Source organism: Cottoperca gobio, chromosome 12 (genome assembly GCF_900634415.1).
Source record: "Cottoperca gobio chromosome 12, fCotGob3.1, whole genome shotgun sequence".
Classification (NCBI taxonomy): Eukaryota; Metazoa; Chordata; class Actinopteri; order Perciformes; family Bovichtidae; genus Cottoperca; species Cottoperca gobio.
Window position 1 is genome coordinate 2,744,368 of NC_041366.1, and position 26,863 is coordinate 2,771,230.

At 40.4% G+C, this 26,863-nt stretch overlaps 2 protein-coding genes across 2 annotated transcripts in view; one reads left to right on the top strand and one right to left on the bottom strand.

The window, feature by feature from the left end:
* Positions 1-11,847, top strand: part of slc12a2 (solute carrier family 12 member 2) — a 38,304-nt gene extending 26,457 nt beyond the window's left edge. Inside the window, exons 6-18 of the mRNA XM_029445133.1 lie at positions 455-565; positions 1,562-1,670; positions 1,811-1,935; positions 2,120-2,204; positions 2,303-2,463; positions 2,623-2,730; positions 2,867-2,990; positions 3,728-3,829; positions 6,676-6,831; positions 7,812-7,911; positions 9,269-9,380; positions 10,384-10,524; positions 11,824-11,847. Coding sequence (XP_029300993.1) covers positions 455-565; positions 1,562-1,670; positions 1,811-1,935; positions 2,120-2,204; positions 2,303-2,463; positions 2,623-2,730; positions 2,867-2,990; positions 3,728-3,829; positions 6,676-6,831; positions 7,812-7,911; positions 9,269-9,380; positions 10,384-10,524; positions 11,824-11,847 — 1,458 coding nt within the window. The remainder of the gene's footprint in view (positions 1-454; positions 566-1,561; positions 1,671-1,810; positions 1,936-2,119; positions 2,205-2,302; positions 2,464-2,622; positions 2,731-2,866; positions 2,991-3,727; positions 3,830-6,675; positions 6,832-7,811; positions 7,912-9,268; positions 9,381-10,383; positions 10,525-11,823) is intronic.
* A 239-nt stretch (positions 11,848-12,086) lies between these two features.
* On the bottom strand, positions 12,087-23,468 carry minar2 (membrane integral NOTCH2 associated receptor 2). Its single transcript, XM_029445135.1, has 4 exons — positions 23,322-23,468; positions 19,128-19,364; positions 17,043-17,120; positions 12,087-12,218 (listed from the first exon to the last, which is right to left on the bottom strand). Exons 1-4 carry the CDS (start codon positions 23,466-23,468, stop codon positions 12,087-12,089), a joined length of 594 nt encoding a protein of 197 aa, XP_029300995.1.
* Between the last annotated feature and the right edge of the window lie 3,395 nt (positions 23,469-26,863).

The window sequence follows — 26,863 nt, forward strand, 5'->3', positions numbered from 1 at the left end:
CCTGACTATTGTTTTGAAAAATCTCTCCGCTTTTCAGAAGCAGAGGGACGATTCTAGTCCATCATACAACGGCGCTTAGATTGGTGATATGTTGTCAAGATATTGTTGTCATAAGAACTAAATCTACACGCAGCTGGAGGGCTTTTTTGATTTTGTGGGTTGAAGTGCTCCTCCAGCACAAAATAATGACACAATAACATTTGATTGCTTTGTGGAGGTCTTTGTACTATTCAGACAAATATTCCTGTATAACCTAGAGATCCAGGTTAAACATTTCAAATTGTAATTTAATTTGTGAGCATTTGTGAGCTTCATTGGACACACACACACACACACACACACACACACATATGCACACACATTGTGTCTAAACCTTTGTAAAGTAAGTAAAAATAACTTTAGGCATCAGTATTTATTGTTTTACTCTTTAACAACTCCATGTGTGGTTTCTCAGGGTGTAGATGCCATTATGACTGATGAACTCAATGATGTTCGTATCATCGGCACCATCACAGTGATCCTTCTCCTGGGCATCTCTGTGGCAGGAATGGAATGGGAGGCCAAGGTACGAGCAGGATCCCATCTCTGACCCGCTGACGTCTAACTTAAACTGCTCAAGTCTAGTGTTGGTAACCTAAACTCCATTCCAAATTACAACCAAATTCAAAATGCCCAGAACCAGATACCTATAAAACAAACAAAGATTTAGTTCTGCTTACCGGTTCCTAAACCGCTTCACGGCACACTCTTTGGACCGGATGACGCTACGCAAAGCGATACTTTGTTTTGTCTCGACATGGGAAGATTAAGAAGAGTTGCGAGCAAACAAGTCTCGATGATTGTCGTGCGCCTTTTCTCCTCTGTTCTGAAACAGCTGTTTGCACAATAACATTCGTCATTGTCAATCCAGTCGTGTGTTCTTTATATTGACCGGCTTTTCATCTATGAAGTAAACAAACCCGCTTGTCGCGCTTTACTCACTCCCCCAGGACTGTGAGACAGACAGGCGGAGCAGAGCGAAGTCACATCGCTTGTAGAGCAAATTATTTTTGTTTATATTTTTGCTAAAAGTGACGGGATCAGGCCAACTGGCTGATGTTTACTGGCCAACGTATGTTGGACCCCGTCTGTGTCACTTCAGCAGTTACAGGGTTACAATTTTTACATCTAAAATTGGATCAATCAGAACCAGCTTTTGAATAAATAAATAAATATGAACATATTATTATTATTATTATTATTATTATTATTATTATTGAATCATAATATTTAATAACGCAACCAAATTAAACTATTTCAAATTAATTTACAGGCTCCAAAAATCATATGAATGTGACCTGTTTTGAATCCCTCAAAGAATCAAAATCAAAAAGCAGAACTGGAACCGGCATATTAATCCTTAAAACTCAAACGATACCCAACCCTACTCACGTCTAAGCCCCGATGAACATTCCGACAGACTTTAAGAAAGCTCTATCAGACTCAAGACGCACTATGATTCATTCATATTGGTTCAAGAGATCCGTTGTGACTAATGAATTGGTTATTTTCTTCTCTGTAGGCCCAGATATTCTTGCTCATTGTCCTCATCGCAGCCATCATTAACTACTTCATCGGAACCTTCATTCCTGTCAAGTCGAAGGAATCTGTGGGCTTCTTTGGCTATGACGGTATGACCACACTGATTGTCTTCAAGTGAAACCTTTTAAAAGCATGATTAGCATGTGTACGAGCTGCTAACTCTGAGGCAGTGTTGGCACTTAAGGCTCTGTCAGCTGACGTTGAGGTCTGAAACTCTATTTTCTATCAGGTACAATCATGTGGGAGAACATGGGTCCTGACTTCCGAGGCGAGACGTTCTTCTCCGTCTTCTCCATCTTCTTCCCTGCAGCCACTGGTATTCTGGCCGGAGCCAACATTTCAGGAGACCTGGCTGTAAGTAATTCTGAAACGGAGAGGACATATCTAAAGGGGTTTACCCTGATGGAATTTATTTGACTAAAGCTGTCAAACCAAGCAAACTGTCTGTGTAGATTGAGTTTGGCAGTCAGAGGATTGCTGACCTCATGTAAAAGCCCTTTATTGATAAGAATTCAAACGCTTGTGTTGTCTGTTGCAGGACCCACAGTTGGCCATTCCCAGAGGAACCCTTCTGGCCATAGTGGTCACAGGAATAGTCTACCTGGGTGTTGCTGTTTCAACAGGTGCAGTAGTACCTGTTATATGTGATATAGTCTGTGGCTTTAAGAATCTGCACTTTAGGTGAAGGACATTTCCTAACGGAGTGTTCATGTCACACCAGGCTCCTGTATCGTGAGAGACGCCAGTGGAAATGTGAATGACACCGTCAGTTCTCAGTTCATGGCGAACTGCACTGATGCTGCCTGCAAATTTGGCTATGACTTCTCTACGTGTAGGAGCGACACAGAGAGCTGCAACTTTGGACTCCAGAATGACTTCCAGGTATGAAGCAGCTCTAACAGAAGATGAGGTTTGAAGTCTTTAGCCAGGTTTCCACCGGGTTCCTTCATTAGGAACATTTGGAGACGGGGGTTACAATACTAGAGTGTTTGTTGGTTGCAAAAGTTAAACCATTGAATCTACATTTACTCTTTGGTTCAGGTGATGAGCATGGTTTCTGGCTTTGGGCCCATCATCACTGCTGGAATCTTCTCTGCCACTCTGTCCTCAGCTCTGGCCTCGTTAGTCAGTGCACCTAAAGTTTTTCAGGTAAGATCCGACCCAAAGTGCATCAAGGCATCTTATGAGTTACACTAATAAACTGCCAGCAATTTAGTTAATTTAGAAGTTTTTGATTATGAACAATTAAAACTCTAACGTTACATGATGTTGTATATTTCCACAGGCTTTATGTAAGGACAACATCTACCCCGGCCTGGCCATGTTCGCCAAAGGCTATGGCAAGAACAACGAGCCCCTCCGAGGCTACATCCTGACCTTCGTTATCGCTCTGGCCTTCATCCTCATCGGTACGGCTGCACACACTACTCATTTGTACTGTGACAGGCAAAAGACTATTACAAATCTAGGGGCTGCAATATTCATTAATGATATGTAAAAATGTAAAAACAATGAATGGTTTGAATGGACTAATAATTTCAAGGATGTCCAATATTCTGCATATAATCAGTACCAAATTACATACAGTAGTTCTTTTCTGAAAACCTTCTACAAAAATGTGAAATATTATATAATTATGGACCTCTAGAATAAAGCATTATTGATTTGACTGTTCTTAGAGACCTTATTGTTAAGCAGACTGAGAAAATATTAAGGTTCTTCCAATGCCACTGGTTGTGGTGATCAAGTCCACCAGGATTCACCCTGAGGTGCAGATGAGCAGTAGTTCTGACCCAAGTTCTGGTCAAGGAGACATTTTTTTTATACTGACTGTTGCCCTAGAGGAAATGTCAGCGCACGAGAAACATTAGGAGTCATGAGTATCTTCTACCTAATTTGAAGGCAATGTTATTGATTGATATATTTTGCACTGGACCCTAGTATTTGATTGTGTAACTGTAACTAATGAACGGACTTATGCACTGTTGCACTGAGTTCTTGATGGCAGCAGGGTAAACAACGTCTTCTTCCAGAATGTCTCATTTAAATCCACTTAGAAGCCATTAGTTTTGCTAAACTAGAGGACATGAAACTTGAGTTTTGGCTCATTCTCAGCTGACTGTTTTGTATGTTTTTCTTCTTGCAGCTCAGTTGAACGTAATTGCCCCCATCATCTCCAACTTCTTCTTGGCGTCCTATGCCTTGATCAACTTTTCTGTGTTCCATGCCTCACTGGCTAACTCCCCAGGTAAGATCAACAAAGCAGTTAAATGTGCTAGATCCAGAAGTTAAGGCTACAGAGAAACGTATCGTTGGAGGTTGTCATTACTTGTCTTTACAGTCACGAGTCATATGGTGTTAAACAATGATCGTGATGCGGTTTGAAAAGGAATTACTGTGAAGCACTCTCCAGCTCAGGACGTCTAACTGCTCTAAGAGCTTAGAGCAAGTCTTTTCCAGCTCGCAAGCCAGATCCTATCCTAGACTGACATGTGTGTTTTCAAGGCGTACTGCAGTTGCAGTCACATGAACAACTTACAGTATACTGTTGTCATATGGCCGGATGTTGAACTATCCATTAAAATGAAATGTCAGAACAAGAGAAGGCAGGTTAAAAGTAGGCAGTAAATGTGGTGATGTATTGGCTACTCATGGCAAACTACTGCTGACCACTAGTTAATTCAATAGATACTAGACTACTAGGCTACGACAGCTTCTCCTGCTTTAGACTCTCTGGCTCTTAGTTTCCTCAAAGGTCAGCGATGTGAAAACAGTTTGCTGTTCGTTAACTAAAGTTAAACTCAGCGAGCCGGTCCGCTGACTGGTCATTTCATTGGAATCAAGTGCTTTCATTTCAGAATGTAGTGGTTTAAAATACTGGTGTGACCCGCCATTGTAGTTTGGTGTACATAAGCTAGAGAGTTATGGAAATGTATATAATATAGTCAATAATAATATATAATATTCCATAAATGACCTTTTGGTTGTAACAATTTTACGATCAATTAAAGTTCCTTTTAAAAATGATCATACCATATAAACAACATAATTCCAAACTACTGTTTGTTTGTCATTAAATTTGCGAGGAAATTACAAATGACCTCTTCATTAAACCGTCTAAACAAAGGGTTAGAGAGTTTCAGGTTCACATAGTTTGTTGGTAGTTTTTTAAAAAGCTGACAAATCTCGACTGGAAGTTCACTTGTTCTCATCGTCAGCTGTCCAACAATCAAGATTTGTATGTTTGCATTTTCTTTTTTGTCAAAATGATACAAAATCTCAGAGCAGTAATCAACTTCAGATATTTATTATCAGGTTCATCAAGATGATGTTTCCCAAATACGCCAACCCCGAGACAAATGTCGTGATTATGAGTAAGACTTGTGTTGGAACAAAGAGTACATAGTTTCAGTGCTGTTGTTTAGTCTGGCCCTGCTGTTTAATGACCGACGCATCGGGACAATGTAGTCGCATCAGTTTACACCTGAGGATCTCTGCTCTCCTACAACTACATAGAAATATCTGAATATATCAGTATTTCACAGGTGATGTTGTACAGTGTGCAAAATGCTAGATCTAGTTATTTGTTCTTAAAGGGTCAGTTCACCAAAATACCGAAAAAGGCATTCTCGGGTAGCTCCAAGGATATAAAACATTTGGTTTTGTTTGTCCACGTTTTGAGATATCTGCCTCCAATGGAATTTAGTTTGTGATGCATGTAGAGTTGGAAAAAAGAAGAACTTAAATCGCCCACTTTTTCCAGTAACAGTTACTACGAATAGAAATGTACAAAACGCTGAGGTTTTGTACATTTCTCAGGCTTCTGGCCGTCACTTCAGCTGCTGGAGGGATTACCTCGGGTCAAACGTCTGTCGTCTGGTTATTGTGCTCTTTGCCAGCGAGGCTCTGTGATGGTTCATGGACTGTTTCTAGCTGATTGCATCACGTCTACTTCAGTTGTCATATCAATATGTTAATATTATAAATGTAATGTTCTGAATCAGGACATGTAGTATTGTATAGGTAGCTGGTGAACAGAAAGGTGTAGGAGTCAACATTAATGACACTCAAAGCTAATGATTCTAGATCTTAACTAAATCCTTATTATAGACATCAAAAGATTAGATAATGGATTAGAACATATTTGGTTAGATAAGGGGATTCAATACTAGATTCAAATGAGATTGTTTCTGGAAATCATTGGAAGCTGTAATCTCAGACACAGACTGTGAAATCCATCTGCATGGTGGGGTATGTGAGAAAATATTCAAGTTTTTTTCTAATTTGTGTGAACTGGCCCTTTAGCTTGTAGAGAATAGCTGAATGAAATGTATATGCTTTCTTTTATATATTGAGTTGTGTGCTTTTTCCCCCCACAATACCAAAGCTCTAGCAGAACTCCAGGTACAGATTCTTTATCTGCTTCTATTTCCTGCAGGCAGGTCATATAATTACATGGACTTAAATGGTACACAACTAAATTAGAGGCAAGCTGTAATACAGACGTCGACTTGTGGATTGTACTGCCTCTGCAGCCACAAACTATTCTGCTCATTTGGTGTTCTCTCCCTTACTCGGGACACACAGAGGCGCAGCACCATCAATGTACCCTTTATGTCCTGTGCTTTGTTTTAGACTCTGTCATTGTGTAACCACACACAGTCTGACTGTTCCCCATCACTAAAATCCTCCTAGTCTAGTTTCTGTGGTACCCAGCAAACACAAGTGGTGTCTAATAACTGGTATAACCTTCAGCCTGCTAACTCCCATTCTTTAACCTAAGCACATGTTCAACTTTAACTGTATCCATGCTCTTTAACAGCAACATTTACTAAGACCATGTTAATGAAGACAATGTTTCCTTTCAAGGAGGATGACCACAGTGGCTCCTGATGTTTAGTCTTTTTAATTACAGGTCTGACTTAATAAGGAGTCTTTGACAAACCTGACCTCTACTCAACCTTAACATGAAGTGCATTTCCTCACTTTACCATAGTTATTAATATTGCAAACATTATGAAACAGTACGTGTCGAGCACTCTGAGTGTGTTTTTGTTGTTGCAATGTCGTGACTTGTTTTCATTGGTGCTGCAGGATGGCGTCCCAGCTTCAAATACTACAACATGTGGGTTTCTCTTGCTGGAGCCGTCCTGTGCTGTGTGGTGATGTTTGTCATCAACTGGTGGGCTGCTCTGCTCACCAACGTCATCGTTCTGGGGCTTTTTATCTACGTCAGCTACAAGAAGCCAGGTGAGTTACATTTCTGCTTTACAGAATGAATGGATTTCACACATCAAACAAACATTTATACCATACAAATAATGTAAAATGCTATAATTATAAAAACATGATACAAAAGTGGCGTCATTATGACGATGTATGATACTTTATTTATTATTCTTGTTAGTTATTTTGTTGCATGCTCATTTAAGAACTCATTTTTTAAGTCTTTCTATATGGAATTAAATGAAACCTTTTTTAAAGACTTAAAGTGAAACACAGTGTCTGACGACTCCAAGGCTGTCTGATCATCATGATTTATTTATGTCACTTGTCTAAAAATAATAATATAATTAAAATAACACAGGGTTTTAAACTAGCATATTAGTTTTCAGAACAAAACAAAAAAGATGGCTACTATAAATAAACCAAAACATTAACATCAGGCTGAAGATGTGCTATGAAATATTTTGATAATGAGCTAAATGTCTAACAAATCTCTCTATATTGTTTTAAACACACAATACTCCATCAGGGTAAACTAGGTTATCTGAACTTTGTAGAAAACTGCTTAATCCAGGATTCAGTTTGACCAACTGCCATTTTAGTTTTCAGAACAAAAAGAAGTTAACCTTGTAGTTTATCTTCAGCAGTCTGAAGGGGTGTTATACAAAGTGTGATAATGAGCTGCATGTCTTAATGGACGTATAGAATGTCTGCTGTGGCATTTCCAAGAATGTTGGACTGTTCTGTTTACTAAAGTGAAAACTAGTGAACAAAGTGTGAATGAATACGTCCCACTGCTACACAACACACATGTGTGCACCTCTTCAAACACAAAGCAGTTCTGAACACACACCTGTGTGCACACTCAGTTTGACATGCAGCTACACACACATGCGAGGCCTTCTCATTGCCTGTAACACCACATGGGTCACACGGCCTTTGGCCCAGCAGGACGAGCCGTAAACACACTGTGTGTTTCTGCCTGCATGCGTCCTCCTCTCCAGATGTGAACTGGGGCTCCTCGACCCAGGCGCTGACCTACCACCAGGCCCTGACCCACACTCTGCACCTCAGCGGAGTGGAGGACCACATCAAGAACTTCAGGTACAAAACACAAAGGAGCACCCCTACGGACTGCACACACCTGTAGTTACTGTCATTAGAGTTGGACTGGGCTGCATCCCATGAGAGGAAATATAATCAGACAGACCTCTGTTAGCATGCTAAAACATTAGCCACAGCCTCATGAATAAGCTGTCGTCAGACCATGTTGCCATAGAACGGCCTACTTACTATATTTGGTGGTGTTGTATGACTTTATGTAATAATATTTGGAGGCTCACAGCTCCTTCCATAAACATACAGCGGTGCTGCCTGAAATTGTATGCTGCGCGTATCATTTGAGAAAGTTGCTTTTTTGATACTTTAGTTTGGGGAACATTACCATGTAATGTGTCAACTTCTCAATGCATCAGTATTAAATAAAGACCGTGACCTTATTAAAATAGTGTAAAGACACATTTCTGTCAGTAGAAATGTTCAAAGGTTGGTTGAAAGATGATCAAGTTATGTCGCACAGGGAAATGAGGCGTCGTGTCAAACGGTTTATAGTTTACACTGCACCACACACTAATGCTCAGTCAATCAAAACACAGAATAAGCACTTTAGTGTTTTGTGTTGTGGGGAGAAAATTTGAACTTAATTTTGAAATCACTATTAGAACATTAATAGGATATTTTTAAATATTGATATAAGATGGCTAATATAAAATAACATGAAATGTTAAATGTACACAACATCACATAATAAGCAATCACTGTTGCTTTGTATTGCCGAACATGAGTAAAGTTGAAAAATGTATTTTGTTAGTTTTGACTCACAGCGTGCTTGTATTCAGTAACGGACAACAACAGATGTGGAGATATGATTCCCCTGAATCACCCAGACCTATTTGTGTCCCATGTGACTCATGTACGGAGATGGAGACCACATATGTTTTAGTATCCTCACAGGATGTAACTACAATATGAATAAAACCTAAAGCAGGTATAATTATTTCTATATCCAGCATGTCCCCTGTGTTCATTCTCTGAATGCTTGCACATGTTGTGGGGACGTATTAGTGATTATGTTCCCATGGCAGCACACCGAGCAGGAGCTTAGAGGCAGCTGATCTTCTGTGTCTTCAGAAGGACTCGTGTGTTTCTCTGAGCGCCCTCTTGTCTCCTCTCACCGCCTCCAATAAATCCCATGGTGCTTAACATATTTGCTTTGATGTGCGCTACTCTGCTTCTTTTCTGTCCTGTGCTGAGGAGGCTAGAGGCCACTGTGAAGGTCCGACGAAAAAGTGGCTGCAGATTTAAAAGCTGGTCATGCTGCACATGTCACGATGAAATATTTGATATATACAATGGAAAGGGACACGTGCTGATGTTTGCTGTTGGATGTGTGTGACTGCAGACCCCAGTGTTTGGTGATGACGGGTTACCCCAACTCTCGGCCAGCTCTTCTGGATCTGGTCTACAGCTTCACCAAGAACGTAGGCCTGATGATCTGTGGTCATATTCGCACGGTGAGTAGATACTCAGTGGCTATTAAACGGATGATCTAAAAACATGCAGCACCGTGGCTTCAGAGACTCCACTCAGACATATAAGATATTATTGATGAAAGCACATGTGTCACACAGCACAAAGTAATTAACCTTATCAGGGATGTCTGTTTGATTTGAAGCTAATGAAACAAAAATCAGTATTTTTCTTTCTTTTTTTAACCCTCCTGACGCAGCAGCTGGCATGTAGCTATGTGAGAGGCTGAACTAGAGTTACAGAGGGCAGAACAAGGGAAGTTAAGCCTGGGAATTTGCACAATTTCAATTAAAAAAGCGTCCCTGTGAATAGCGAAAAAAATAAATATATAAAGTAAGTAAGTAAGTAATATTAGCAGATACTGACTCTGCTGTCCAGGGTTCCTTGTGATTATATCAGGACCAACAGCTGCTGCAACCAGCTAATGATCAATATGTTCTGTTCTTGCTCTACGGATCTCATTGTTTATTCATTTTAAGATAATTTTCCCGTTTTGAAAGCATCATCACAGTTGTGTGATTTCTTACCTGTCTTTGCTCAGGCGCAGTATAACTCCGTGCGTCACCTCGGAGCTCAGAAATGAGCACATCAGTGGGGATACAGTTGATGTGTTTGTTCCACTCTCGTATACACGGTGTAAAAAGCCTTTCGCAAATCCCCTGCCAGGCATAACTGCTTCACAAAGGAAAGGCCATTTTGATTGGATGAATGCAGGCTCTGTGCAGTCCAGCAGCTCTGTGGCTGTGATCTACCTTCCTGCCTGTTAAACGGTGTAAACACTCTCTGCTAATGGCATTACAGTTTCCTGGCTGAAGAGCCGCTTTGTGAGCGCTTTTCTTCAGAAATAAACAAAGTACCTGATGAGGAGATTCAGAGCAGGACTTTGTTGATCTGAATAAAAGAAGCATTCTGTAATTACTGACCGTGGAAATGCAGAATTCCATGTAAGGTTGTGGGATTAGTTATATTTTCTGTGTGTGTCCACAGGGCTACAGAAGGCCAAACTTCAAAGATCTGGCCACAGACCAGGCGCGGTACCAGCGCTGGCTCCTGAAGAATGAGACCAAGGCTTTCTACACGCCGGTGTTTGCAGAGGACATGAGGCAGGGCGCACAATACCTGCTGCAGGTAGGAAAATGGTTTCAGCCTCTGTTGCTCTGGAGGATATCGCAGAGTAAACGGCAAACAGCAGCTCTGCAGGAAGCTTTGTACAAACTTCTTGTAGACACGCACAGCAAGTGCCAACAACTAACAGCAGCCAGCCGCGTTGGCTCAGTGCACTCTGTTAGCTGCTGTTGATAAGCACATGCTTCTAATGAACCTCTCGACAATTGTTCAAAAATGTTGCCAACGCCGAGTTATTTGTCCTTTCTGTAAGAGGCTATAAACTGTATTGAATTTGGGCCCTTTATGTCCTTAAACTGTCTCAAATGATCTCAATTAATCTCAAATCAATTGTATTTTTATGAACCAGCATCACATGCATGGTCTCATTTAAAGTTGTTTCCCAGCAAAAAGGAATGAAGAAATTTATTTTCCACGGTGGATTAATCCACACTTGGATGTCTAAAAGCCTACAAGTGATGGAGGAGTGTTGGGGTGGGGATGGTTGTTGTAAGGTTGCCCACTCTGCTCCTTTCTTCCTATTTATTCCAAGATGTCTCCAGTTTTTCTCTTTTAGTTATAGTTTCTTCTCTAATTTCCTCATTTCATTTTTTGTCAAAGTTTGATTTCTGTCAGGCACAGTGTTCCCGTTGTTGTTTTCATAATGTGGAATATTGTTGATGTCATAATACTTGTAACGTAAATTGGACCAGTTGTTTTGTCTGTGATGCAGCAATAATCACCCTGTTGTTATCCTTAAATGTTGGGAGAGAACCATGCAGAACGCTTTGCACACACACAAGCCTTATGGATGTGCCTTCCAGTTGAATCAGATGACAAAATTATAATCTCTATCCAGATTGACAATATTACTTATTATATTAGTGGATAATAGTTAGTTTTATTGAGTTGTAAATGTGATTCCTTCTTAGTTGGCGCATTGTATTTATGCGAGTGGGTTGCATGAATTTAATGAAGGGTGTCCACCTGAAGACTTTCTCTTATACCCTAATCAATATTTTTATTTTGGGCCATGGTGTTTTTATTTTTTATTCTCTTTTAAGTCTTCCTTTTTTTAAAGATGTTGAATATTCACAACAACCTCAGCTGCTCACAAGACTTTTTAGGCTCGGTGCCTAAAAATGTTTATCTGGGTCTTAAATTTGAGGTCTTGTTTGTCAGAAAAGATGACGTGAACCTAGTTTCCCATCAGCCCTGTCTGGTGGAAAGACTCTCCCTTGTAGCTGCTGAGTGACTTACTAAGTCTTTCTTTCAACATCCTTTGTGTTTCTGTGTCCACATGTACGTTCTTCCCCTCAAAAGAAACTGCTCTACCCAACGAGCTAGCTAAAACCTTGCCTTAATGCTAGAACTAACGATTGTCATGAGTTCCTTTTCTCTTATAAGCCATACTGGCTGGACGGTTTGTGGGTGAATGCAGATAGAGGTCCTTTGGTTACATGTTATGAGAAGTGTTTCAGCACAATTGTCTTCTTTACTGTATATGCATCTTAATTTTCTTCCCATAGTCCACCTGCATTAGTCTGTTACATTGCTTACTGTAGGCCTGCGTGTTGCCGGGGAAGTTAGTGCCACAGTACCTGAGTGTTGCACTTGTGCACGCCTGTGTGCATGACGGACTGTTGGTCTCCCATTCCCATGAAGCCCAGAAGGGCAGAGAGAATGAACAACACACGAGCTTCACACTGGAAGACTTGCTGGCAGGAAGAATGTGACATTAGAATGTGTCAAGGCTGAGTGAACATATACCTCTATGCATATGAGCTTGTGTTGCGTGAGTGCTTGTAATAAATGTCCATGTGAAAGGATCTACTCGCCTCAGTTCATATAAAGGCCACGTTAGGAACTGGATTGTAGCCTTCTTAGGGGAACCATGTCTCCAAGAAAAGCCATGTATAGACCCTTTCACATTTTAAATGTGATGTTTGTAAATGGGTCAGATGTATCCCCTGTTCTATATTAGAGAATATTGACTTGACCAGAGAGTGAGGGTTATGTTCAGATAACCACACAGCTCTGACGCAGTTTTCCCAAATTCTAAAGGTTTTTCTAAAGTTTTTCTAGAGGTGCCTTCAGACTGAGTGCAAAGGTACTTTTTGAAGCTCCACCATTGTTTATAAAAATCAGTGCAAAGACACAAGTGGTTGCAAAATTGACCCTGGGCAGACCAATCTGAGGCAAAGACATTACAGTTAAAATGTTTCAACACATGGTAAAATAATCTTACTTACCCCAAGGAGTTCCAATTCATGAAAATAGGCAGACAAGATAAGTCTTAAGAGAAATGAAGAACGAACAGGAAGTTACTGGTACGTTTTGAAACTGGAGTTGCTAGCTTACAACGAACATCGGTGCTGTCCTTAAAGGAGAACAAACATGGACTATTGAAACACTTCATTTGCATGAATGACATAAAGCAACAATGTGTTAAGTGTGAACACAGTTTAAGGTTAGCCCACATAAATGTTCTATTTGAGAGCGTTGAAAAATTAATCATTATTTTGAATTGTGAATAAATGAGGAGTCTGCTCTAAGCAGGATAATGTGTCGCTAACTGCAGTTCAACAACAAATGGCTGCACCGCTCCTTGTGCATTATCCCATACTTCCACTTTTTGCTAATGTCAGCAATTAAGTGTGAAGTGAGATCAGACCTAAACTGCAACACAATTCAGAAGAAAAGCTCTATTCTGGTTATAGATTAGAAACTGCCTCACAACCAATGGATGAAACAGGGTTCTTTATGTACTTTTCTCTGCGTGTCCCCCAGAAACGGGCAGTTTCAACATTCAGCTTGTTACTTTCATGTACTCTGTCCTTCTCTGTATGCAATTTCAAATGGGGATTGTGACGACGCTTAGGTTAGTTGAATGTACTGTATAATAATGAACACTGTAGCTAAGTAGCTGTAGTCTCTTTATTTTCCAACATGTATAAGAACTGTGTGTCCGCTTCATTGTGCTGTTGGCCTTCATCAGCTGCATCTCTGCTTCACCTGCATAATGTGTAGGCCTGGACTTATATACATATGTATGCATGTGTGTGATGTGAGGAGAGGTTGTTCTGAGTGCATATGCATCCAGTACAGACACACTAACTATGTACACATTCATGCTCACCAGTGTATTAAATATACCCTGAGTACTTTCCAAGTATGAAAAGTATGTCCTTCTTGATGAAATGTAAACCTTTTTGATTGAAGGCACAGTCAAAGACACTCCCTGCTTAAGTTATAGCGTTCAATAGCATCCCCTAAATGCCAAAATATCTGCCCTGCTCACTGTTAGCGCTAGCAGAGGTCTTAGTGTCAAACCTTCCTGAACACGTCATGTGTAAAAGAAGAGAACCATCCAAACTGTGGTGGACCCAAAGAGACGCAGAGCTGATGGAGCCACATCCATGTTGGTATTATAAATGGCGGATCCAATCAGACTGAATTACATTGTGATCTTGGTTTGTACATGTATGTACTGTTTGTGTTTAAACTTAAGAAATAACAACACTAAGTATACTTGTCCAAAACTAGGGACTAAAAGTCAAGATACTTCTACCTCTGCTGCTTTGTCCATTAACAAATACAAATAAATCTGTTAGTTGCCAGTGACCCGACTTTATAAAGCACAACACAAAGTCACTGCAGTTACACTTCGATTGACGTCAGTGTTGCATCATCGCCTGTTGGTACAAACTGGTTTCATACATTGATCTCTGTTTAACTGCAACAAAATACTATGACAATAAGTATACAGCACATACTGTACTTTTAGTCAACTTTATTCGTAGTATGCATTTGGGACAAAAATATTGTGATCTACAAAGACATTCTGACTTTTGGGGGCTATTGTGCATTATAACAACATCTAGGAGTGTGTCTTCTGCTGTGAAGCACTCACTCTCCCTTACTGTTACAGAACAACAATATTACAAACAAGAACACGGGTTACTCTATATTTGTATATTATAGAATATATATATGCCTATATAAACACATATAAATGTTTTAGTCTGACCTGGAGGGGATCTTTGTCTTTGATATGTCACATTAAATGAAACAAAAAGACCTCCTGTCAACATTTTACAACATAATAATAGTGTTTGTGTGTCTTCATTCAGCTCCCGATAGATAGTAGAACCCTGTCTGACGATACTACCGTGTCGGCCACCATGTCATCATTTTTTACATCTCCAAATCATTGTATGGATTCTTTGCCAAAGCCCCCCTTCCTCTCCGGTTCCCATCAGTCATGTGTTGAGCCATGATGTTGTCCACACTGCAAACTTACTAACCTGTACATACACTTCTTAGTCTATTGGCATAAATTAAGGGAGTGGAATAATTTCAATGTGGAGAAAGATATTTATTTTAGTTCAGGATTTTCTCCACAATCTTTTGTTTTTCTTTGGTAAATTTGGGTTTTGGTTGTAAGTTAATTTGCATGTTGATTTTTATCTTATTGTTTTGTTGCCTTTTTGATTTTTAGCAAATTGTGTCTTTTTTTTTCTCTTTGAGTCTGTATTTCTATCTTTTCAATGCCTTTTGAAGAAAAGACATCACGTCAAAAGCAGATCAAACCTGTTTTCTCCTGCTTTCACACTAATGTGGATGAAATCGACCCAGCCGGTTGAAGCAGTAATGTTTTGATACACTGTACTGTTAACAGTCACAGATATGCTTTTTCTAACATTTTAACATTTATGATTACCAATACTTTGTACATCTTTATTGCAATAAATCAATCAAATGAAATCAGTACATTTGAAGTCTCCTTTTGTGCTCTGTATTATTTCTGAAGAGTGGTTACAATATGTTTAAAGCTAGGTAACTACTTTGTAACTACTAAAACAATTGCTCAACATCGTTTAAATGTACAACGTGCACAACAACAAACTACAAGTCAAATGTATTTAATTTCAAACTAAATAAATCCATCTGCTAAGACTTAAAATATGTTCCACATTGTTTATGCTAAGTGCAAACATTAAAAGCCTTTATAAAAATAAAATAATTTAAATAGTAATAAAAAATAAACAGCATTTATTTTGCTTGTGTGTTTTTTAGCTGTAATCTTTAAAGGTTTAATGTTCAACTGCATCCGCCTACATTTTGAAGTATACAAGTCAGCATGCTTCTCACCCACAATCCTTTGCATAGGTGATATATGAGCAAGAGGGTCGCCTATCAACAACTAGGCCTATAATGATAGGAAATAAAAAAAAGGGTGCACATCATGAATTTATTGGCGTACAATTTCTTTTTGCTGATCCATAGTTTTCTTTGTTCGCAATTTACATCAGAAGATTAGGAATTAAGAATTTTTAGGTAAATCAACTTGGCGATAAATTGCTGTGTGAAGCAACTGGAACGTTTGTGTGCTGCACTGTCTAAGACAACTCCTTCCAACTAGGCTCCAGCCAGATCCAAACTCGAAGGTATGTCAGGCTTAATGTCCGTGTTTTACACAGTCAGCATAACCAGTCACATTTCACAGTGGATAGAAATATTCCTAAAAAGACATATTGTGCTAATCTTCAGTTTCATACTTGTATTGTGGGTGTGAAACGCTCAGTTTCAGTACCTGTCTCTTTTAGACCACCTCGATAAAAAGTCCAGTCTGCCCTGATTGGCTTGCGAGCAAAATTGCAACGGAAGCCATGGGCGTAAATCCTCACGTATATTCTAACGAGCCTCGAGTGACATAGGAAGGGGAGCCAAATCTGACAGAAGCTTGTTAGATCTCATGTTTTTACAAAACACTGACTGGGTTGTCCTATTTCACAGTTTGTGTGTTGGTAGGCACTCCAGATTGTTCTGTATGTCCCCTTTAAGGTTTAAACCAGACCTTTTCAACTGGCCACAATACATTTGTGAAACACAATTCTTAAATAATAACGTGAGGACACTGACAGCGCTTGACCTTATCCAAGAGCAGTTTGATTTGAGGAAATGTGTTTATTTCTGGGGGAGCCTCCCAGACCACCTCACCAATTATGTAGTTTTCCAAGTTTACTCCTTCATTTTAAAACTTAACCAGGCGCCCCATGGTGAGGAGTAATTACTTTCTTATCATATGTTTTGAGGAAAAATATGAAATAAGGAATTGAGGAGTGTATATCAAAAATACTACCCAATAAACACAAATTAGGCCATAGAGAGGTCGAGTGGGTCACTTTACTTCCAACATGTTGGAAGTACAGACAGGTGACCAGTGTTGCAGATTGCAGCTTGCCAATAGATATCCATTCATTCAGGGAGAGTGTGGCAGCTGTGCAACCAAATCATGTGCATTATATCTCCAGACACTTTTCTACTTCTAGTTCTCTGTCAAAATCAAATGAGAAAAGAACAATATATTAGCAACAGTAAAGAAGATGTACTAAAAGTTGCACTATACAATGGCAATGTCCTCAATCAGTTTTCTTGTGTAGAACCACAACTGGCACTATGATAACAATAAGTACTGCACAAACACACAAAATGATTGAAGAAAGAATTTTGCAAAGTCTTTTTCTTTTGTGTTCTGCTTCTTTCTTCTTCAGTAAAGAGTCAAATCCTGGTGTGTAGAGATCCTCGAGCCAAAAGTCCAGATCTTTAGGGGTCTTCTCTTCCTCCTGCAAAGAAAATGAAAACATAACCATGTACAAGTAACCCCAGTGATTTGTTATCAGTACCTGTACACACTATTAGTTTGTATCCTGCCTGTTCGCTGTATGTTTGTCATTTTGTAGCCAAAATCGAAGTTTGGGAAAACCAGTTGTCAATTGAATTGAATATTACTAATTCAATTTACGGAATGATTTCCACATTACTTGTAAAGTAATAAAATACCTTAAAAAATGCTTCCATGCTTAGCTGCATATAACTTTAAAGTCAACATTTACTAAATGTCCCTTGTTACTTATATAATAAGACAAGGGTGTATTTTAAGTTGGCATCGGGCACATTTGGTATTTGAAATATTATTACTATCTTCTTCTTTTTCTTTTTTTTTACTATTTAGAGTTTTCATATTAAATGCCTCAGGATCCCCCAGTCGGAGCTGGAGGATGTGGCCCGGAGAAGGGAAGATTGGGGTTCCTTACTGGAGCTGCTGCCCCCGCGACCCGACCCCGGATAAGCGGTAGACGATGAATGGATGGATATTAAATGTATCCAGTTGGTTTAATTTTACATTCAAATTTAGTCCCATCGGTGGTGATGGCACTATAGCAATGGAAAGGAGTGTATGAACCATGAGTCAGTGAAGTTAAGAATGAACAGCGGGTGGCAGTGTTACTTCATTACATCAAATACAACAAGCAGAGAAATAATTCATCCCTCGACTGAATATGATATGAATGATTCCAGGCTAAAGTAATGGTATGTTTATCATGTATCAGTGCCCAACCTTCAGGACGCATGCTTCTCACACAAGAAAAGAGAAATAGAGAACTGATGAGAAAATGTAAAACATTGGAGCAGAGAGAGCAGGTAAAACATAAGAGCCAGTAAAATATAAATGACTCATGAATATAGATTTATTTTTAAAGAGAAGCATTTGGCTTCCTACTTCTCCTGCACAAACTTTGGTTTCAAATTCAAGTTTATCTGAGTACATTAAGGTAAAGGGTGTTTGTGTACGGCATATCGACATATTGTTTTAGAATAATTGTATTTTTTAATGTGTAAACACATAAATAAATAGTAGAATACCAATAATTGTATCTTTTTATTTTATTACCTGATTGATGAGGTGACTCAGTTGCATTTCTGTGGTTCCATGGAAATGGTAGCACCGCACACACAGTGAAATTTAGACTCTGCATATGACTCATCGTAGTATTAGGAGTAGTGGGCAGCTACTATACAGCGCCCGGGGAGCAGTGTGGGGGTCCGGTGCCTTGCTCTAGAGCACCTCGGCAGTGCACAAAAGCTGATCCCCCATATCACGGTAATGCTGTGATTTATCAGTGTCGTGCAGTCGTTTACTAATATTACTGCAGAAACTTACCAGTATATTTTTCATTATTTATTACATGTCAATATTTCAAAATTCACCATATTTCCCATTTGATGCAGGCTAGGTTAAACTTTCCTGTGTAAATTGGCAATTATCCAAAACTGTTGATAGCTACTTATTTACCCTATGCTGCGTTTCCTGGTACATTTTCATTAGTACTATCTCAGCCGAGGTTCCAAGTGAGCTGAGCCGAAACTAAAAGGTGACGTAAAAACCCTGCAGACCACTGATTGGTCAGAGAGTTTTTGTTCACTCAACACAGATTTAAAACAAATGTCAGTCAGCAAAACTACGACGTATACCATGCCTCGCAATTGAGGAAGTGCAGATGTTCCTCTGTTTGGTTGATATTGTACTTAAATGGTGCACATGTCCTTATAATACAGCACAGAGCACTGACTCAGCCTCTGGCTCATTTTACAATAGTTACTGGTCTGCAGAGTAGCACCAACAGATCTGGAGGTTTTTTCCCTAACATTATGAAATCAGACAAACAGTCTACACAGTGAATGTCCACCTGTCTGTCTTTTTTGTTTTTGCACCAATCCATCCCCCTAACAGCCATTCATCCTGTCATCATCCACGGCGTCTCCTCCGCTCCACACATTACCTTTAAATAATCGGAGAGGTTTCCGTGGATTGTTTGTGTGTCATACTCCTTGACAGTCCAAGAAGGCTTGGACTTCTTGTTGTCCACTACTTCTATGGATCTTATGTCCATGTAGAGAGGATTCCTTTTAATGTTGGACTTCAGAGTGACAGGTGTGATGTGCTTCTCCAGGTATCTGGCATCAAACACCACAGAAGTAGCCTCTGGGGATGGAGGAGAGTTTCCCCTTCGCTCCCTCTGTGGAGACAATGAGGCAGCAATTTGAAATCTTACCACATCCACCTAGGCTTTTAAGAGAAGACACTGGAGACACACATATCCTACATGATGATGATTATTTCCTGACAGTTTCAATACTTTTATTCCATCACTGCAGTTCAGAATAAAATGAGGAGACTTTGTGATGATACAGTAAAAGGAAATGTAAAGAATAAAAGAAAGAAAAAAAGCAGTTAATTATCGTCAATGATAATGAATGCGACATTATGAGCGTGAAATGCATTCTGGCTAAAAAGAGATCTAAGATCTATCTTTAGAGATAGATAAAAAACTTAATCTGTCACAAAGTGACAGATTAAGTTTTTTCCTTTGGGTACATTTTTTTCCTTTGGGTACATTTTCCTTTGGGTACTCATTCATGGTTCTGATGATGCTGCTGTGATGAAGAATTCTGCCTTTTTCACATGAACATGCTCACAGCTGGATTGTTAAAGCCAGAGATAGCATTCTTCATGTAGGATGACTGATGTTAGGCTCAGTGGAGCAACCCAAAGACAGCCAGCCAGAGTTGAACTTGTGTTGTAATACAGGCAACTGGTGTGAAAGTAACCTTAGTTAAATTGTACTTTAGTTGTGCAAATTCTCTTACACATTCACAATCACTTAAATGACCAGGGTCGAAGGATAGATGGTGTGGTGTTGGGACTCACATCATGACGACTGAGCCATGGATTTCAATTTCCCATGATCCTCTATGGGTGTGAAAACGTGCAACCACTTCCTGTGTCTGCATTCGAAAGTGCCCTAAACTCCACCTGAGGACTCAATATACAGGAGCGATTGGTTACCGTAGCGTGGCTTCCAGTTAGCCAGCACTGCTAATCTTCAGTAACAAAGCTTAGTACATGCAGTGGCTCCCCACAGCCAGCTAGTCTTCACAATAGGAGCAACAAGCAGTTAGCAAGGAGCTAACTGTATTCTACAAGGTAACAAACGGAGTGACCAGTCTCTTCCGTATTGCACACAGTTCATTGAACTGTTACAGCAACAACAACAACAACCACAACTCGACCGGAGCACGCTGCAACAACAAAGACAGCACGTCTGCTATTCTTCATCTCAAAGGATTCGGCCGCTAAGCTAAAACAGCTAAGTAGCCTTTCCATTCATGAACTAAACCTCCACTGGGCATAGTGTATTATTGAGTATACATTAACTTTACACGGTTAAGTAAACATAGAACTGTTAAACTGTTGTAAATGTATGTACATGTGTTGATTTGGTTTTTATTCACTGAACTGTATTGTGTAATCTGTTGTATTGAGCTAATAGGTAACATCAGGTTGTTTCGCCAGGTGATGTGTTAGTATTGTACACACAGACATAGTCGCACACTAACATCTTCTTAACCCGGTACCATTATCATACATTTTACGTTCACATTAATTGTGAATTTGCCTTTAACATAACAAAACGTTCTTTCCGGGAGTGAAGCCTAGATCGAAAAGTGGCTGATGATATGCCGCTATGGTTCAGTTGCATATGCCAATCCCTGGAGTGGTATGCCGCTGGTGTTCCACCGGCATATACCGGTTCCTAACGGCAGGTGCCGCTTGAAGTGGTATGTCACTGTCAGACTGTCACACCAGTAACGTCCACTGATACATATTTCCCCAAAAGAACATTTTTTCTGTTTTAATTGACAATGTTGCGCAACATAGCACAGTTTCTCCAGCCTTTGTATTATGTTGAAAAGAGAAATACGTTAATTAGGTTTAGGGTCATATTGACCCTTACTGTGTAAAACAGCCAAAGAACCAGGTAAAACCAATAAGAACTTCAATTTAGATCATATGAACATTTAGAAAAGGGACAATACATTTTTTTATTCAACAGCCAACAATCCAACACTATATTTAACAATTCATTACATAACATTTTTCCCTCATTACTTTAAAAAAAAAAAAACTAATTTGACTTTTTTCTCAAAATATTCTCCTCACATTGTCAATGCTCTCCACATGATGGGCATCATGTGACTGTGTGCTTTCTGCAGATGTAATTCTTGGATTTCACACAAGAGTTCTTGTTTTACTGAATGGAACAAGGCGTTCGTCTACAGTAACATGGGGACAAGGATTGTACAACAAAGGAAGAACTTCGACCCATTTATCCCATAAATCTCTGATCACAGGTAGTTTGTCTCTTTCACGTCGACCAGCTCTGGTATCATGGTTGTCAAATCAGATCACCCGAGACATCAGGTGAAATGACTCCAGAGATATTGTTGCTTGAAAAATTGGCCTTCCATTCTCTTCATCCCATAGACTGGCAGTTGCTTCTCCCCTTGACTTGTACACTCCGGCTAATACCAGGATTACAATGTACAAGTCAATCTGATCCAGTGGCTTCCATGTCTCTTGAAATACACGCCTCCCCTCCAAGCTGGTCATGTCCAGTACGATCCTTTCTATTGGTGGGATATGAAGAGCTGAAATGCTGATTGAATATCATCAACTCGTGTGACAGCAAATCTTGTAGGGCCTGGAGTCATTCTGATGACATTGGAAAATGACAGTCTTCCTCGTCTTTGGTGTGGTGATGTTGACCATTTTACCTCTTCCTCTACATCACTATCACAGCCCAGAATCTGTGATAAAGCTTCTTCAGTTGTAAATCTTTTGGAGCTCATTTTTTATTGTGTGTCTCAGAGAGATGACATTACAACACTGACAAGGACAAGCGTGAGAAAGCTCCTCCTCCTAATTCACACACACACTTGGTTCTAAATGGGTGTTCAGAGCCAGTCAATATGTAAACAAATGCAATCAAAATAAAGTGCATCAAAGAGACATCTGAACAGCTACCTACCCACATCAAAGTGTCTGGGTCAAAATGACCCAGACATCATCTTTGTATACAAACTCTGCACAGACATTCCACTACACATCTAAGTGTTCAGATATTACACCCCAGTTCATCACCCTAAATGAGGAAAAGTCACAAAATTTCAGGAAGAAAATGACTAGTTAACCAGAACTTTGGTCAACTCAAAAACTGAAATGGGTCAAATTGACCCTTAACATAATACAAGGGCTAGTCTAACACAGATGATGTTAGCCTAGCCACAGTAGCCAGTTTGACTAATCAATAACAGAAATTTAGAGCCAACTAACTACATTTTATTGGTATTATTTGTGGCTTGTTTAATATTAGAATGCGATCACACATTAAATACAACTCCACATCATGGAACATTAACCAGGCATACGCATGGCACATTAATTATTCACCATACTTTGAATGAGTACTTGTTGCTATTCTGGCATGAGACATTTTCTACCAGCTTAGTAGATATGATAGACGGGGAATTTTCTCACTATGAGTCTGATAATACAAGAATCGTTTAGTTATTTGGCTCTTAATTTCTGTTATTGATTAGTACTCAGACTGGTGATAGACGAGAGAAACTCAACGTTATAAAATTCTTTATTTACGGCGCTATGTTGTGCAACATTGCCAATAAATAAAATAAAATATTAATTTATGAGAAACATGCATCAGTGGACTTTACTGGTGTGACAGCCTGACAGTGACATACTACTTTCAAGCTGCACCTGCCGTTAGGAAAGGGTATATGCCGGTGGAACACGAGCAGCACACCATCAGCCACTTTTTGATCTCGGCGCTACTGCTTCTCAACGCACACCCGACAGGCGCAAGCACGGCTAATAAAAGCATGCAGCACTGTCCTGTTCTTTTGTTTCAAACCAAATTCTGATGATGAACTCTGCTATAAGATCATTCAAGCAGACTAAACTCACATCATAAATGTATTTGGGTTGGGTTGTATTGTGAAATCATTTTTAAGGAACAAATACAGTTATCCTTTCCAAAGGAGAGAAACGAGACACATAAGCATAGAGAGAGATGAACATACAGTAAGAGTGGCTGTGACTGCGACATGGTCCGTACCTGGGAGTAGACTCTGTTCTGCCAGTATCTCTGACTGGTTAGGACTGACCCGACCTGGAACATGCCATGTGTGGCCGGCAACATCCCAACGTCCAGCTGGAGGAACTTCTCTGGGTGGTTGTTGTTGGGCAAAACAGAGATGTCCATCCCGGCTCTGTTGCTCCATCCACACTGACCGCTTCACCTGACGGCAGCCTGGATGCACATGCTCATTACAACTGGTAAGCTTTGGAATAATTCATGAGGAGCAAGATATTTATGAGCCTGTATCACTTGCAGGTGTGTGTAACCCAACCTGACCTTTAAGAGTCAATTGTGTCAGTGGAGAGGGAGAGACAGAGAGATAGCCATTTGTATATACAATATACGCCCCTCCATCACAGTCACCATACCATGAAGAAGAGTTCTAAAGCTCCCTACGCACAGAGACTTTTAAGCCCAAGGCAAAAACCTTCTGAGTGGGGACTTTAATGCACGGACAGGTTCAGAACCTAACTGTAGACACAGGATATAAACATATATTCACACAGTCACCTATAGTCATAAGGAATAACCCTGAAATGAACAGAGATGGGAAAGAGCTTCAGGCCTGGACAGTGCTTCCGGAAAGTATTCATACCCCTTCACTTTTTCCACATATTGTTATGTTATTCAATTGATTGGACATGATTTGGAAAGACACACACCTGTCTATGTAAGCTCCCACAGTTCTCAATGTATTTTTGTGCAAAAACCAAACCAGGAGGTCAAAGGAAGCCTGTGGAGACTGGATTGTGTCGAGGCATAGAGCTGGGGAAGGCTACAAAACAATTTCTGCTGCCTTAAAGGTTCCCAAGAACACAGTGGCCTCCTTCATTCTGACATGGAAGACGTTTGGAACAACTAAGACTCTTCCTAGAACTGGCTACCTGTCCAAACTGAGCAATCGGGGAGAAGGGCCTCGGTAAGAGAGGTGACCAAGAACCCGATGGTCACTCTGACCGAGCTCCAGAGATCCTCTGTGGAGATAGGAGAACCTTCCAGAAGGACAACCATCACTACAGCACTCCATGGATCTGGGCTGTATGGCAGTATTCCAGATGCACTGTTAACTGGGAGGATCAGACAGTTTGGCTTTCACTGTCTGAGCACAAACCTCCCTTTGAGATGACAGCTAGATTAATATTTACTTGAAAAACACACAAGACAGAAACAGAGCATACCTGTCAACATTGGAATTTCAAAATAAGGGAAGGTTTCTGACGGACTCCGCCTATCCTCACTCAATCCCAATTGCGGGAACAGGGCCCCTAGCCTTGTCACTGTAAATAAAACAACAATGTTGCTAACCATGCAATATTTATTTTTTGTGTTTTTTTTAGTTGTGTGGCTTTTGTTTTACAACAGGTACAACTGCGTCTCCATCTATCTCCCGTTCCCTGTGACTCTCATCCATAGTGTTTCGTCTTCTTCTGTGATATTGTTCCTGTTTTCTTCTTCTGTGTGTTTACTGGCGGATAACGTTTTTCAGCTAAAGTTAAACATAATACTGCCACCTGCTTTACCAGAGGCCACTTTACCACTGCACTTTTTTAAATTAGGCCTATTTCTACTTTTGAAAGGTAAGAAATACGGGATAATTATGGGAAAATATTTAAACGGGAGGACAGCTGGGATAGAAGGAAAACTACGGGATAATCCTGGGAAAAACCGGAGGGTTGACAGATATGATACAGAGGGAGGGAGGTGTCGGATGAGAAAAGTCCACTACTGGGCCAGATGTAGAGTCAGAACCTCCTCGCCAACACCGTAAGTTCACTACAATAAATAGCTATTGGAGCCTTTATAGATTTAAACATAAAACAGGTTCAAAGGGAAATTCACTGGAGATGAAAGTTCAATTGCAATTGAGTTCATTCTTCATTCGAGACAAACCCGAGTATGTTACCGGTAATGCACTACAGGTGCGGGTTGTGTTCTCATTTTTATCCACAACATGCCCTGCTCTCATTGGTGCACTTGCACAGCATTTTTATAGTGGTATCACATTTTGGGTGATCCTACCCCTTTTGGTCAGACGCGAATAGCTTTGGGGTTCTCTGAGGTTTTCTCCATATGCAGTCTTGCTTACATGTATTTCTGGCATTTGAGGGGCCCGCAGTAAAACGTGTGTGTGGCAGGGGGGTGGTTAGGGCGCCGGCTGCTGGGGAGAGATGGGAGTGTCTCAGCTGGAAGCCAGACAGCTGAACGGAATCAGGTAATCACCGAATTTAGGACACCTCGATAGTCCACACAGAACCGTATTGACCCGTTGGTCAATACGGTTCTGTGTGGCACGAACCAGCACGACGGGGTAGCACCAGTCACTGCTGGACTCTTCTATTACTCCCATCTCTCCCCAGCAGCCGGTGCCCTAACCACACCCCCCTGCCACAATGTGTTCATCCATGACTCCATTAAGTCTAAGAGAGAGAGACAGAGATGAATGAGCTCAGAGACAGCTGTGGATCAGAGCAGATGAGAAATAAACAGTAAAGCCTTTAAATGTCTTCCATGTGACGGTGAATACTTTTTTTGTTTTGTTGTCCTAGACCTAGACTAAATTATACATAAGTGTAATAGTTACACTTGCTGTAGCGGCTAGCTGGACAGTGTGTGTAAGGGGGGCGTTTGCTTTATAGGCTCTGCTATGTTGCTAAATCTAAGATTTGAAAAAGAAAAAAAAGAGCGAGGCAAAGTCTTTTGTATGTGTAAATTTACTTGGCAATAAACCAAATTCTGAATTGATTCTGACCAGTGTTCAGGCAACTTTGTGTTGTTTTTAGACTTTTATTTTGCTGATCGATAGTGCTGCTTGAAAAAAACAACAAAAAAAAAACAGAACAGCACCTCAGCCACCACTGCTCAAATGCTTGAATGTTTTTCCAAGGATAAATCATGAATAAAACTAATCGGAATTGATGAAAGGAGCCAGTTGAGGTGGTTCGGGCATCTAGTAAGGATGCCACCTGGGCGCCTCCCTATGGAGGTGTTCCAGGCACGTCCAGCTGGGAGGAGACCCCGGGGAAGACCCAGGACTCGGTGGAGAGATTATATCTCCTCACTGGCCTGGGAACGCCTCAGGATCCCCCAGTCGGAGCTGGAGGATGTGGCCCGGAGAAGGGAAGATTGGGGTTCCTTACTGGAGCTGCTGCCCCCGCGACCCGATCCCGGATAAGCGGTAGACGATGGATGGATGGATGGATGGAATTGATGGTAAAAAAAAACTACCGCTCTGGTCGGGACCAGCAGCAGACAAGCTGCACTCAGGCTGCTCGTAGTAGTCGACGACGTCGCTCCATTTATAATTAAGGTGTTGGATTTTTGACTTCTTTGCACTTCTCTCCGCTCTGTGTGTGTGTCCCCGCCCATCGCGAAACAGAGCAGAGAAGAGAAGAGAATTTGAATGCGCAACGCAGTAAACACTGAAACGTTAAATTGGATAACATGAGCGTTTAGTTTATTTAATAAAAGAGCACCTGTTCAATGTGAAAAGTCAGTTGTGCTTTGGTACTATATATAAA